The sequence below is a fragment of the Protomyctophum bolini genome (assembly GCF_963924005.1).
Source record: "Protomyctophum bolini genome assembly, chromosome: 5".
In the NCBI taxonomy this organism is placed as follows: domain Eukaryota; kingdom Metazoa; phylum Chordata; class Actinopteri; order Myctophiformes; family Myctophidae; genus Protomyctophum; species Protomyctophum bolini.
The window spans coordinates 36,356,566-36,371,740 of NC_137866.1; the positions used below are offsets into that span (position 1 = coordinate 36,356,566).

General features: G+C 41.2%; 1 protein-coding gene across 1 annotated transcript in view; it reads right to left on the reverse strand.

The window, feature by feature from the left end:
- LOC308315502 (rho guanine nucleotide exchange factor 10-like protein) overlaps positions 1–14,370 on the reverse strand; it is a 32,163-nt gene extending 17,793 nt beyond the window's left edge. The window contains exons 1-6 of the mRNA XM_080763519.1: positions 14,157–14,370; positions 9,498–9,563; positions 4,526–4,756; positions 3,926–3,953; positions 3,491–3,564; positions 884–1,132 (exon numbers count right to left, since the gene is read on the reverse strand). Coding sequence (XP_080619645.1) covers positions 884–1,132; positions 3,491–3,564; positions 3,926–3,953; positions 4,526–4,756; positions 9,498–9,534 — 619 coding nt within the window. The 5' untranslated portion in view covers positions 9,535–9,563; positions 14,157–14,370. The remainder of the gene's footprint in view (positions 1–883; positions 1,133–3,490; positions 3,565–3,925; positions 3,954–4,525; positions 4,757–9,497; positions 9,564–14,156) is intronic.
- Between the last annotated feature and the right edge of the window lie 805 nt (positions 14,371–15,175).

Below are 15,175 nucleotides of genomic sequence, written 5' to 3' on the forward strand. Positions count from 1 at the left end.
GCGATAGCAATACTGTATAATGAATTGCATTTTCATAGGACTCATGAAATACATTCATTCATACATTGAGAGGTGAAGCGGCGAACAATCGACGCCAGCGTCCTCACTTCCCACACCAATAGTGGCAAGCTCGCACCGACCGACTCATTGGAGGCAATGTAGGGTTCAGTGTCTTGCCCAAGGACAATGTTTACAGGAGGTGCCGGGACTCGAACCACCGCCCCACAAATCATTGGAACGACGTTATTAATATATTCAATAACCGTGAATACATAATACTTAGATGCTATTTTAGACTGGAACATCCGAAAAGTGTAGTCATATGCTTCAAAGATGCTGACATGGCATCAATGTTACCATATTCATCCAGTTTGTTTTAGCAAAAAAGGCAAGTCAATTTGCTTCCTCAGTAGCTGAAAAGATAGCTGATCCGCAAGTTCAAACTGCGTCGCAGTTGCAATTTTCACACGCGACACTGGCATACAACCAAGTATAAATCAGGCTTACCCTAACCCCAATAAGTTACACCAAACATGCTTCCAGTTATTACATTCTTGACATTCAATTCCTCTTCCTATTTAACCCATTTAGACCTGAGGCTGATAAAACAGCTTTCTGAAAAACCTATGTTTCTATGTGAGTGGTGCTCAACCTATTTCATGTCAAGGACCCCCAGAATTATCTGTATTTGAAAATATGTTGTTCCAGAAGCAAAGATTTTAGTTAAAAAGAATATATATTCAAAGATTTGCGCCACATTTTCACGATTAAAAAAAAATAGCAGATCTGCAATTTTTCAACAGCAAGATGATAACATTAATGCTTTTAAAACACCAAAAGGGCACATACTGTATACAACTACACAATACAGAATCACACTCACCTTCCATGGGGGACAGCTGGTTTTCTGAGGGCACGTCATCGTAGATCACGTCCCGCTCTGGGGCAGCTGTGCTCTCGGGGCTGTAGTAGGTCTCACTAGTGTCCAGGCTCTCCTGTTCTCTCAGAGCCAATGGCAGGTCTCCGTCCACACCGGACGTCTCTTTCTCACCTGGATCTAGTTCTGGACTGGAAACATTTTCAGGACTGGTGGCCTGGTCTTGACTGGGAGTTGGAGTGAGCATAGCATTCCCTGGAGGCAAATGAAGCCATAATGAAGCGGCAGTCTAATGTATAGTTTGTTACATGGCTATGTTGCTCGCCGTAAATCTGTTATTAGTCAGCCTTTATTCAGCTTTAGTGCTAACTGTAATACTCTAGTAATATACTCGAATATACGTTTAACCTTTAAAAGATAATGGCTACATCTCGTGGGAACTACGGGTAGAGGAACAGAGGAACTGAATTATTCTTGGTATGTAGGGAGTCACAGTCAGCAAACATGCACGCGCACGCATCCACGTGCGTGCGCACACATACACGCACACACACACACACACACACACACACACACACACACACACACACACACACACACACACACACACACACACACACACACACAAAGTAAACAGGAAAAGGGGGGGTGTGTAAACATTTCTACTATTTTGGAGCAGCTAGCATGGAACTCTTATCATTCCAGTCACCAGGTTGAATTCAGTCAAATGGAATCTTATCTCTCCGGTTCAGTGTCTACTCAGCTGGGATTTGTACCGTCTATTTTACTAAATGTCTTCTGACTATGAGTTCCCTCGACCTTGAGGACAGCGCAAACATGTCTTTAGTTATTACATAAATAACTATGTAGGAACACAGATCTTTCACTTTTAAACCTATAAAAAGATATAAATATCTGTCGCCTTGAATTACTTTTCTTTTAATCCTCCTCTGCTATTTGTTTTTCTGTTTGCACAGTAGGGCCCAAAAGTAATTTAGAGACATTTTATGGTAATATTATATAGTATATTATACTTGCAACTGAACTGTGACTAGAGCACTGAATGTAAACCATAGAGTAGAGTTTGCTTCCTTATCCAGAAAGCTGAATATGCGTACAAGTGTGGACAAATCAATCAATTGTCATGGATATCGCCCATGCGTAGAGCGTACGTTGTCATGGATTATACTGCAATTCATGCGTTGTCATGGGTGTTGTCCTTCACACGCTTGTTTGTGCTGTCATTTATTTTATAGGATCTGTTCCCCCGATTTACAAATAATGACACATTATTAATCTTCCTCGGTATATACCTGAATCAGCTATTTCTATTTTGAATCTAATAGGCCACCAAGGTGTTTCGTAAAAAACAGTTTTACTGTTTTCTGTTATGACTATGTCTTCAAGGTTGGGAGAAACTGTGTTCTTGGCTTCCTTTTGTACAGAGGTATGTTGGGTGGATTGGTTGGAGTCTGGAGAGGGTAGACTGCTGGGGTGGACCGTGTGGAGGGGACAGTTAGCTAACAGCACACATCAGGGTGGCTACAGTGTACCACAAATCTGGGGGCTAACAGTGATTCACACATCTGGGGGCTAACAGTGTACCTTTGTGCAATCGCAATGTTAGCTCTGAAACCACATTGAGCCATTCCTTGGCTCGATGTGGCGTTTGTCCTGCACGCACGCACGCACGCACGCACGCACGCACGCACGCACGCACACACACACGCACACACACACACACACACACACACACACACACACACACACACACACACACACACACACACACCTTTGTGAGGACACAGACAACTGATAGACACAACAAAGGCACATGCACACACTGTATATAAGTACACATATGTGTTTACAGACAGTCAGTGGGGTATACCAGTGTGGTACCAATAATGTTTTCACGCACACTCGCAGGTATGGCACGGTACGGTGCACGCACGTGCGTGCTACAACGCGTCCCCAATGCCCATAACAGAAGCGTGACGTGACTAGCGTCTGTTAGGTAGCAAAGCCCCAGTCAATGGAGCTCTTGCCGAGGCTAGGCTGCTGAAAGACAGAGGTGAGGGGGGAAAATCTGCTCCTCCGACAACAGTAGATACATGTAATGGTGCTAGTAACAACAGTAACAACACACCCAGCCTTTACTTTAGTAGTAGGCTGGCAGTGTGTTGTTTTATGTTCATTTGAATTAATTAATTTGATACGAGTTGAATCTCAAACACTATAGCTGTTGCCTAGTGCACATGTAGGCACACACATGCGCACACGTGCGTGTACGCGATGTCATTAAAATGCCATGGTACAGAAAAAAATCCCCATTACACCACTGCTAGTCTCTCCAGACAGACTGTTGATTCACGTCAGGGGCGCTGTTTTTCCTTTATTTGCCAATGGGATTCTCAGTTTGCTCCACTGCAGACAGTGATCGTAAAGTACATGTCTTATGCTTTCGCTCCGCCTTACATGCTACTTACTTTGTCAATTTACAATTTACAAGAGCAGAGCGACTTACATTAGACCTTGACCTTGTCAAGGTCTACACTTTACCTTCTGTAATAGGAAGTTAGAGATTGCAGCATTTGTGTTGGTCTTTTATACCTTCATAGATGCAGTTCTTCACAAACAAACTCTCCGCATCCTCACTCACTCCTAGCTCAGAGGAGGTGGACCGCCTGAAACAACAACAACAAACAATTAGTGGTTTCATATTTCTTCCAACCTGATTTATACTTCACTGTACAGCAGTGTTTTACGACGAAAATAACGATTCTACAAGCTCACACTGCACATGGCATTGTGAGTTAGTAGATAGAGTTAGCAGAATGAAGGCATGTTATGATGCTTTGGGTTGTGTTCCATTCTGGTCAAACAGAATCAGGGTGCTGCTATTGTGCATGTTGGCTCACTGGAAAGACTCTACTACACTAAATGAAACAGAGCCTTAATTAGTATAATTGCAAGTTGTAACACTGCCCTGAAAAAGGTCTATTACTAGATGTTTGATGTAATAACAAAAGTTGATGACGATCTTACCCTTCTGGCGACTCTCTCGTCTCCATACCTGTCAAAAAGAACAAAAAACAAGACAAGGTGTAAACACAGCCTTTTTGCCCAAACATGGAGGGATGGGAGAAAAACTAGCAATTCTAAATTACTTCATATTCACTTACTGTACACTATAACATGAGAATTACAAAGAATATTGATAACGCTATATGTCTGTGAAACAACACAATGCCAGTAGGCTACTGGCCAGAGGTTTGCAAGATTAGCTCCGAAAAACGCACGCACGCACATGCGCACACACACACACACACACACACACACACACACACACACACACACACACACACACACACACACACACACACACACACACAGATAGACCCTCTTCTAGACAGAACCAAGCTGTGTGGCCAACTTCAAGACAACCTATACAGTATAGACTATACTACAACCAATTAAACAAAACATGGTCTGATAATATGGTGGACACAGCATATCTGAGAAGGTATGCTGTAAAAAACTATTCATTAGCTTAGCAGCCATTGCTGTCATTTCTATTTCCGTAATCCTATCCATATTCAGCTATAAGAATGGTGGTAGAGTGAGGAGGGTTGTTGGGGAGCATACCATTGAGTCCTGACTCTACTTTCTCTTCTTCACCTCCGGCTGTGCTGCTCCTGGACGTGTCATGGTCGATAAGCTTGGGGTTCTCTGTGTGTGAGATGATGTTGCTCTTCATCTCAGCAGCCGAATTCCCTGGTGCGACTTCTTCCTCATCGCTGTCGTCAAACTCAAACTTTTGGCCCTCTTCATCCTGGTCTTCCTCCTCCGTGTGGGCCGTCCCATTGGGTATAGGCGCTAAAGAAGCAAACAGGCCAGTGACAAAAAGACAACAGGAGTTGTTCCTCAATCTTTTACAATAAATTCTTAAGACATTACCTTCAAATAGCAGTGATTCGCAATGACTCCCAGTCCCAGCTTGATAAGCCCAATTATCACATTTCGCATAGGACAAGTTGGACAACGCAGCTAGATGCCTGAAGCTTGCAGTACTTTTCCATCCGAACATAGAAAACAAGGACAAGATGTGCATAGCTGAGCCTTGTGGCTCATTGCTTTGCTTTCATCACCAAATTGCATTATACTGTATCATACAGGCATGACAAATGTTTACTTGGAGATCTAATATAATGGATGGAGTTTCATTGCCTTATGTTGTGATTTGACCACGCACACACATACGCAGGGTAAGTCCAAATCTGAATGCACACCTGTATTCATAACAGTGCAAAAATTGCATTTTTTTAAATTTACTAATGCCAAGTAAAAAGTTTGAAATATATATTATGTTATATCATTTGCTAGTGTAATTGAAATTACACAAAACCAGCTCTTCTCTTATGGTAAATAAATTAGACATTCAAGACTGATTCTAAAAACACCTTTTCCCGGACAGTTAGCTCAACCGTCTGGGCACCTAGGCTGCTGAACCAGCCTGACGGTGTGCCGCAGGTTCGACTCCCGATTCCGACTACTTTCATCCTATCAATAAAGGCAGAAAAAGCCAAAGAAATATCTTTAAAACAAAAGAACGCCTTCTAAATCAAGAGGATATTTATTCAAAAATGTTGCCATACTGTACATAGCAACAACAACCCCAGAAGGGGTTTGTGGACTAGATGGGATAATATGTGGGTGTCTCAAAAATCCCACGGCACACCTGGACTTGTCTCATGGCACACCAGTGTGCCATGGCACACTGTTTGAGTAAGTCAGTCATTTCTGGACCCACGTCTACTTCTACTTCTACTGGACTGACCAGAACATTAGAGACAGTCAGCTACTGTAGCCTACCTTGACGTGAAATGTAACTGATCCCAGAGATTCCAGGTTGAATCACCAAGTCTGTCAGAGATGTAATGATGTTCCCCATTCAGTTATTCAGACAAATATGACACATTGAAAAACCCTTTCCCACCATATAATCCTATATTTAACCCTGTAATTCATATTTATCTTGCTTTAAAAACAAAAGATATCTTCTCCTCTTCTCTCTTGTCTGTGTATTTCACTTCGCCTCTTTTGTGTGATTTGTTCTCAATTGCTCTGACCCTTGTACTCCTCGCTTGCTCGTAATGTCAGCGTACTGTCAGCTGGTAAGCTTGTTTTATAGTGCATGGTGTTGCAAAGTCACTCTCTAGATCAGGGGGTTCTCAACTCAACTCTTTGCAACTGAATGGCTGGAAAATGGAAATGAAGAGTTTACATAGTACACATAATATACATGCATACACCTTCCCTAATGATTATATCTGGTTTCCATATTTACCGGTGTATTGTCTCTATTATTAAGGTTATTGTAGCAGTCAATTTATATTGGGGGTCGGGAGGGGGTGGGGCGGGGGTCCCGAGACATTGCCAAAGCATTTCCGGGGGTCCCCGGCCAAAAACGTTGAGAACTCCTGCTCTAGATGACAGCATTAACTACAATAAATGGTAAATGTAAAGAAATTAGAAATGAAAGCCATTCAAAGGGGGATGTATTTGTGGTTTGTCGTGCCACAACCAAGGCCAGCTGAGAGGAAGGATTACAATCTAAGCTTATGGCTTTTAACTACTTAAGCCAATGCTATATGGCAAATAGTGAAGAATGCCGATCTACAAGCTTACAACATGTCACGTGTGAGAATTTGCAAGTTTGTAGATTTGCTATGTTTTTGTACGTTTTAAAAATGATGGTGGAAAAAACCTTAAAATAATATTTTCAATAAACATTTGAGAATATTTTCAACAAAATAAAAAAAAGATTTCCCCAAAATAGTCACACCACAGTGCTAATGTGGTTAAATAGTATAACCCTAAAGCTAATGTTTCTTGTCAGGACACATCACATACACAAATACAAATACAATCAGACAGCAGCAGCACTTCCAATTCAACGTCATGGAAGTCGTGTGACAGCTGAAGAAGTGCAGGAGAAGACATTACAAAGTCTGTCTTGCATTTCTAGACTGAAATGTCTAGTGACAAGTAAATTAAACTCATTTCAATATATGGACTAAAAACTGCTGCAAAAACCTCAACTAAATAAATGCAAAAAAGTGATTATGGTATTTAAATAAAGACCTTTAACCTTCCAGTAAGGAAAGGCTTTATTTGGAAGGAATGCAAGTATTATTAAAACAAATAGGAAAATATCAGTTGAGAATATACTGAAAATGCAGGTGATTGGAGCACCCATTTAATTTGAATAAATATTTCAACCGAAATTTGTAGGACAATACTAGAGTACAGATTTCACATACTGTAAGTGAAAATGTGCTGTGACAAACAATACCCCAAAGGAAATGGATAATATTTATAAGAGTGGAAAGAGTTTCATATAAGCAATGATTTTGCGTCTTAACATGGCTTTTCTTTTTGCGCGCCGAAAAGGTATGACTGTTGCTGCGGAGCACTATTATCATTATTAAACAAAGACTCTTACTCGACTGAGAGTGCGGATTTTATTAATTTTCTATATGTTCTCTTTGAATCTGCACCTAGCACACGCCTGAAACTTTATAAGACTGTCTGAGTAGAGCGGGCCTTTTCCCTTGAAGTGAAGGGTTAACATGGCTTTAACCACTTTCACCCTGGCATCCATGAGTTTTATTTTTTTTATTTTTTAGACAATGCCTACTGAGTTACAAGATGGAGGAGGGTGTGTTGATAACTTGATATCATCATCAAGGTAGGGATCCAAGATAGCCATAACCAGCAACCGGACTCGGAGGACCATACTATTGATATGTTTCATGAGATCATATCGGGATGTGGAGCAGGAAGCACTTCTACTGATGGCTTCTACTGGTGGCCAACGCTAAATATAATGACGGCACTCCAAAAAATAAGTTTTATAAATAAATGTTATGCGTTTGTACAGTATGTGTGCGTTTGTCTGTATGTCTGAATGTCCAGAGCTAATCTCTCAAACTGCTGGACCGACCAGTGCCAAATTTCTTGTGTATACACTACCAGTAGGCAAAGTTAGCACCTCCATATTTGTTTCACATATATATTTAAGATATGACTCGGATTTGGATGTAGAAAAGTGAAAAAGAAAAGTAAATCATTCCAAATTTGTGTTCTCTTTTTCAGGATTGCACGCTGTTGACACAACACAAAGGTGTGGTCCTGAGGGCAGCATACAAAGGTTCCATGTGGTAATCCTGTTGTGTCCTGCTTGCGCTTAATTAAGGGTCCCTACAGTAGGCTGGACAGGTGCTTTCTTGTGAATGACATATGGCCCGGGAGGAGCCTGCTTGTCCTTAGACAGCATATGGACACTATAGAGCTGACGCACCAGGGAGCTGCCCTTCTGGTCTTTATCAGATTAACTGATCAGTATTCTATGACAGAATGAATGGGTTCCCTAGAATCAAAACAGCTGAGCCTATACCGTTTACTGTTAGGAGCGGTATACAAACGAATTGATTGAAGACGAAAACAAGGTTTTAATATAGTAGCAAAACTAGCTGATCTACAATCTCACCATGGTAATTAGGTCATCATCATGCAATGCCGTGTGAGTCTGTACAGTGTACATCGGCTATTTTTGCCTGACATTCATGTATGAAAGTATGAAATAACCTTACTGTAAGTGGTTAATCAGACAAGTACGTATATAAAATATTTTCATCTTTTATACTTTTTTAACCATTTAACTTTTAGGACATACATTGGGCTATTTAAAAAAGAAAATCAAAACATTTCAAAGTTCTTTAAAAACATGTTGAACATATAGATATGGGCGGAAAATAGCCCATCTAATAGCCGGGTGTAGATCAGCTATTTTCGCTATTCATTGTACAACAAAGTGGTTAAAATATATTTAGGCTATGACGTCCACTATGTATAAGTCTCCCAAGTGAGATGAACATCCTGTGTCAGACCACAAGACATTAGACCAACAGTGTTTCTCTGTGCCTGTCTGCTTCAATGGTTCTCAATGTCTGGGGATCCCCACGGGTCCTCTGAGAGAGTAAAATGGAACCAAATGACTCTCAGAGTTAAAATAACTCTCAGTATTTCACAGTATAGAGTTGGATCAGAGTGTAAATTGGAACCAAATGACTCTCAGAGTTAAAATAACACTTTTCACAGTATAGAGTTGGATCCCTGAGAGAAAAGAACAAATCAAACCTGGGGTTCTTTAAGGTTCTTTAGGTTGAGAATCACTGGTCTAGTTGCACATTATGAGATCTTGGGGTGGGGGTTAAGCAGATGATGAATTGGAACAGATAGATCACTTAATTTTGAACTGAAAAAACACTTTAAAAACCTAATCTAATGCCTTGTAAACCAGTATAGTTCTCACATTGTCTGCTATTTTTGAATAGCCAGTGCAAAAATCTAAAATGACACAGATGCTTTGATGCTTTCCCCATTTTTAATGGGGTTGGGTTCATTCCTGGGCTTGTTTTGTATCTAACCATTGCATTGACAGATAATGTTGCTTCTCTAATACGTGAAGCACAGAATACATTTTCAATAAAATGACTCAGAGTTTGGCAGACAGGTTATGTTAACTTTTCAATAAAGTATTTGAGTGGCTCACCCAGGGCTTGACGGATGAGAGGGAGCGGCGATGCCATGTTGGGTTCCTTTGTGATTGTCACATTAACTGTAAATATAAAACAGACATACATGTTTAGAAAACATCACATTGAATGCAGGAGCAGGTAGGGAAAATTATTTCACTGTTGACTATTGGACATTTTGTTAGTTAGTTATTATTATTTTGAAACCTTTGCCTATAGTAACAAGCCAAAATAGAGATCAGTTTATTTTAAAGGTGATTAACAGCACACAGCAGTCTTTTCCAGTATATTCCCAGCCCAATCCAAGCGTAACCGGTTGTTCCAAACCTGCAGCAAGCCAGTAAATCATTTCAAAACGGTTGTCGATAGGTGAAAGGTGTGTGTCTGTCACCTCACTGAAAATCTGAAGCATCAGGAAGAGATGTTGACATGTGTGAGTCAGCAAGGCTTCCCAGAGGGAGCCCTGCCGTAAACATCTCTGGTTCTTGTCACTGCATGTTACAAGACAGTGACTAAACAGCCATCCAGCAGCTTGCATGCTCAGTGTACAGTAAGTGTTCCCCGAGAGAGTTTGGCACACCTAAACAGAAGCCTGGACCTCAACGGCGGTGAGGCACATGATATTTCAAGTGAGGTCGAACAACATATCGTCACTGTCGAGCAGAAACCTTGGTATGTCCAAAACGGGTTACTTTAAATTTCAGGAAATCCTGTGCTCCAAAGTAGTTCTTATTTAGTCACAAGCTCTTATTGGTTCAATATTTATAAAACATAAACACTTAATCACTTTCACTATATTTTTTAATAAATAGCAAAAATAGCGAGTCCACAAGCGTCGATGTGACACGTTTGCTACTTTTGTGTGACACTGAAGTAGGGCATTCAATTACAAAATAAAATGTTGAAATATGGAAATAGAAGATTTCCTCCCAACAGCAAAGATTTTTGAATATTATGCCCTCACATGAGAGCACACAGTATGCGTATCCGTATAGCAAATAGCAGTTATTATCATGGTATTACTTGCTTTAGGTATTACTGTAATAACTATACTCTTTTTTGAAGCACATTTTATTTAGTTTATTTTACATTAAATATGCTCTGTAAATATAATTGACTTCACTTAAGAATGTTGGGTTTCTACAAAAAAATCTCAAAATCACATCCCTCACCCCCACGCACGCACACACTAACATGCAGCAGCAGTCAAGATAAACACATCATTATCGGATGAAAAAATCCCTAACACTGGTATGAAAACTCAGCTCCACTGGTTTATTTGATTCAACGTTTCGATCACTAGGATCTTCTTCAGGAATAGTGTGACAGGGAATGGGTGTGCACCTTTATACAGGAACAGGCACACCCATTCCCTGTCACACTATTCCTGAAGAAGATCCTATAGTGATCGAAACGTTGAATCAGTGGAGCTGAGTTTTCATACCAGTGTTGCAGACTCTATTTTTTCCTCTTGTACTGCCTTTTGTCCAGCACCTGGGCCAGAGTGGAGGTGCATGCTCTATTACCTTTGTTAAAACACATCATTATCCCCATGGAGGCCATAGGTACACCTGTAGTGTAGACAGCGGTGTGCTGTGCAGCAGTGACTTGAGTGCACGCTAACATTCCTCAGGCGTTTATAGCAAATCCAGACTTGTCAACTTGTCATTTACATGTGTTTGTCCGACGTCAACTTAAGACACTAACATAACACAAAGTGACACTCAACCCCAATATACTGTATATAAAAGAAAATTGTAAATGGGTCAATCTCAAAAGTGTGATATTTACCTCGATCTAAGTCTAAGGTATGTGTGATCAAAATGTGTGGATAAAAAACATATAGACAGGCCAATAGATAAATCTAAATGCTGGAAATTAAAATGCTGGTAATGTGAGAAAAACAAAACAACTGTACGTTTGTTATCATTTTGAATACACATACAATAATGTGTATGTTATATACAATACATTTTAGAAATCAGTGTTTGAAACATAGCTAAAGCTGACCAGACGCCACATTTCCTATACTCACAGCTGTGATGCCAGGGCTGGAAGAAGTCCACCCTGTTAAACTCACCTACATTTATAGAAGGATACTTCATCAATATATTTATTTTCACAGTTAACAGTAGAGAGGCGCACATTGCAAATATAGCTGCTTTTGAATGCTATACATTTATAATGTACATTTATCAGCCAATACTGTACCATGTACAGTCAATACAGTATGTACAACCAGTAAGACGCGCAAACGCGGGAAGCGAACGCAGCTCGTACATATTTGGGTTTTGGACGTATAGCTGCTTTGGGGACTCCTTATATGGTTATGGCTGAGTCATGGTGACGTAACAGCGGGACAGACACTTGCATCAATCACAAACAAATCACTCAGCTCCATATATGGGCACAAAAGCGGGACAGACAGACACACAGACATGTGTATGTGCAATTCCATTCTACTACCTGCTACCTGTCTTTTAATAACTCCTCAACTTAAGTCATTTACATAATCGTATACAAAAGCAACAACTGCATTGGTGTTTAGATACAGACTAGTATGTAAATATCTGATGTTGTGCCTTATCTGTTAACTTTAAATAGCATGTCAGTAAGGTTGGTGAAACAATTAAGTTGCAACTGTCCATCGGGTACCAATTGATATATCAGTAACACTATGACCCATGGTCCTGTATTCACCCTAATTTCAGACAAACATTTTTGCTCTCAAACTTATGCAAAGATGAAGGGCGGCTCAACTGAGATGAATTATTTACAAGGATATATGGACAAAAAGGGCCATCCGTGGATATTGTGGGCACAGTAAATGTAGAACAGCTGAGGAAAAGTGACTACATGTACTTCTGTCATCTCTGATGAGAGAACAGCGCTGCGATTGTCCAGACCAAGGGACCTTTTGTCAGCGTGGGACCGCTGGCGCCCACCGCAAAGGCGGGCATTCAATCTGTGTATGACCCCCCCATCAGTTCTTGCAAGGAAAGAATGGTGGTTAAATGAGACATACACACATTCCTGCATATTTCATTAAAAAGCTGATGTGAATGCCATCGTACGAGAAAAGGGCTATTATTACAAGAAGCAGGCCTATGTGTAGCTCTACTGGTTATAGCTACATGCACACATGTAATGACTGTTATAAAGAGCAATATTCACCAAGGCTGTTCCATGTTCAGCCTTTCACAGTGAAATCATTAGTGGTCATTTAACTCAGATGGTTTGGTTCCATTTTGGTTAAATTACTCTGGGTTAGATTAACTGTGAGGATTTGACTGTGTTATTGTTGTAGTAGTAGTTTAGTTTCTATTCAACAACAAGTACTCAGTGTCTATCTTGGAATCCAAGGCCTCAACACATTGCAGTTTTTGAACAAGAACACCCAATATTCATTAATCAATGGAATGGTATGGGAGTCTGTCAAGCCAGGACCTTTAGGAGGACCCCTCCACCTTTGTGCTGCAATGACAGTTTTAAAGAAGACTCGAGGGGTTTAACGCACTCTGTCGTCGTCATAGCGATAGTCAGGCTTCCAGTGTAAACAGCACAGTTGTGCCTTGCCTTGAATACATGAAAACAAGACTAGGTCTGATAACAGCGTGACTTCATGTGAACCTAGGAGTGACTACAATCCTCTATGTCTATGACAAATCTATAACGTATGTCGTATGACAGCATATTTGGATTATCAAGATTTCAGCTCAAGCCAACTAACTGCCGTCGCTTCCATTTCCAAGAATATAAAACGGGGGAAATGCATATAGAGGTACTTCCTTGGCCTACTGGCAGTGTGGCCAATTACCTCGGTCCTAATCGGTTACGAGATTAGCCCCTACTACTACCCTAAACTACTACAACTACAGAATACTATAGATCCACATCACATCACAGTCTGTTGCATGCTCCTGCCAGCCAGTGACAGGTCACATGCATCTATAAACATGTCCTACTTGAGCAGGTCATTGGAATTTGTTACTGTTGTTATTTCACAACTGTACCATGAAACCGTTCCATTCTCTCAGGGCTGACTTACTAATGAACTCATGAAACAGACCTGTCATCTTGGTCTTCCTTATTACTCCTGGCTGTGTACTCTACTGTTTCTCAACATGGGAACCCCAGGGGTCCTTGAGGGGGTTCTGGGGGATCCCAAGCTAAATGATTATTTAGCTATTCTGCTCACTGAATGAATGATGCATGCTTGGAATAGACATAACCTCTGTGAGAAATTGGGTGGTGTGACAGCAGGTACCGCATTGGGAAACCTTAACACACCCAGTGATTCAGTTTCAGGTGTTTTTGTGCCTTTCAGTTTCAGACCATCCAAGCAAGGTCATAATGTACAGTGTTGCACCCCCCCACACACACACACACACACACACACACACACACACACAACCATGCACCACTTAACTCCCCTGCATGCCGGTCTTCTGGTCAGCACAGACCAAACCAAGATGATCAATGAACAGAAAGAAAAACTAATATTGTTTGATATAATACAATATAATCATGAAATTATCTAAGAAGAAAAAATCACACTGAGTGAATGAAAATCACTGGTGTGGCATTTCTGGTGCATGCATGGTGCAGAGGATGAGACAGACAGACAGCAGACAGACAGACAGACAGACAGAAAAAGGCAGGGACAGAGACAATACCTCCTCAACGTTCTCTCTGGTACGGTATATTCCACCTGCTGTGACTGTCCCGGCCGGTGGCACCGGCTGACAGTTCTTCAGCCTCTTAAATGATCCCGCACAGCACCTGGACACATTGGTTTAGGATTGAGAAGGGCTGCAGCACCCACCACCACCACCCATGGTTGCTCCCCTCTTCAAGGCTTTGGTGGGTTTCTCCATCTGCCAGGGGTTCTTCTGGCGGAACCAAAGACGGCTGTCTGTCAGGTGTCAGCTATTCCCTGCTAAACTGTTCTTCTTTCAATGAGTTTTTCTGTGTTCTATTTCTCCTCCCTCTCTTCCTTTATCCCTCCCTCTCCACTGCTGCGGTGCGACCAGACTTGAGAGAGAGAGAGAGAGAGAGAGAGAGAGAGAGAGAGAGAGAGAGAGAGAGAGAGAGAGAGGGGGGGGGGGGGGATTCCTTGTCGAATCCACTGGCAACGAATAGCCTTATTAGCCTATCACAGCGCGATAGTCCCTACAAGCTATGGGATAAAGAATCCAGATATTGGTTCTATCCATAGGATTCTATCGTTCTAGATCCAACTTCCATGACTATGGTTAAATGCAACCATAGTAGTCCGTGTTTTAAATAAATATGACTTTTCCTGCATATTTTCTTAAATAAATGCAGAACTTTCTGAATAGTAATGACACTCCACGCCTTTCATTTGTCGCAGAAAGGACACTCAAATTAAAACATGTTGAATAAAATCGGAGTAATAAACATCCCCTTATTATTAATGATAATATTTCCATCGCGCAAGAGTGTAGCTTCTTCTTGTCAAAAAAAGAACAGGTCTTTTTAACAAGGGGCCAAAAAAAAGTAGAATAGCTTTTGCTGCCCGGTGCGCAGATCCGGCCCAGAGCCCCGCCTACCCGTATCCGCTAACCTCCACATACACACACATGCGAAATGAAGCGAACACACCGATTGTTTCCGTATTGTGTATTCCGGATATGTGAACCGCAAAGGCGAATTGGTCCCTCTCTGAAACTTC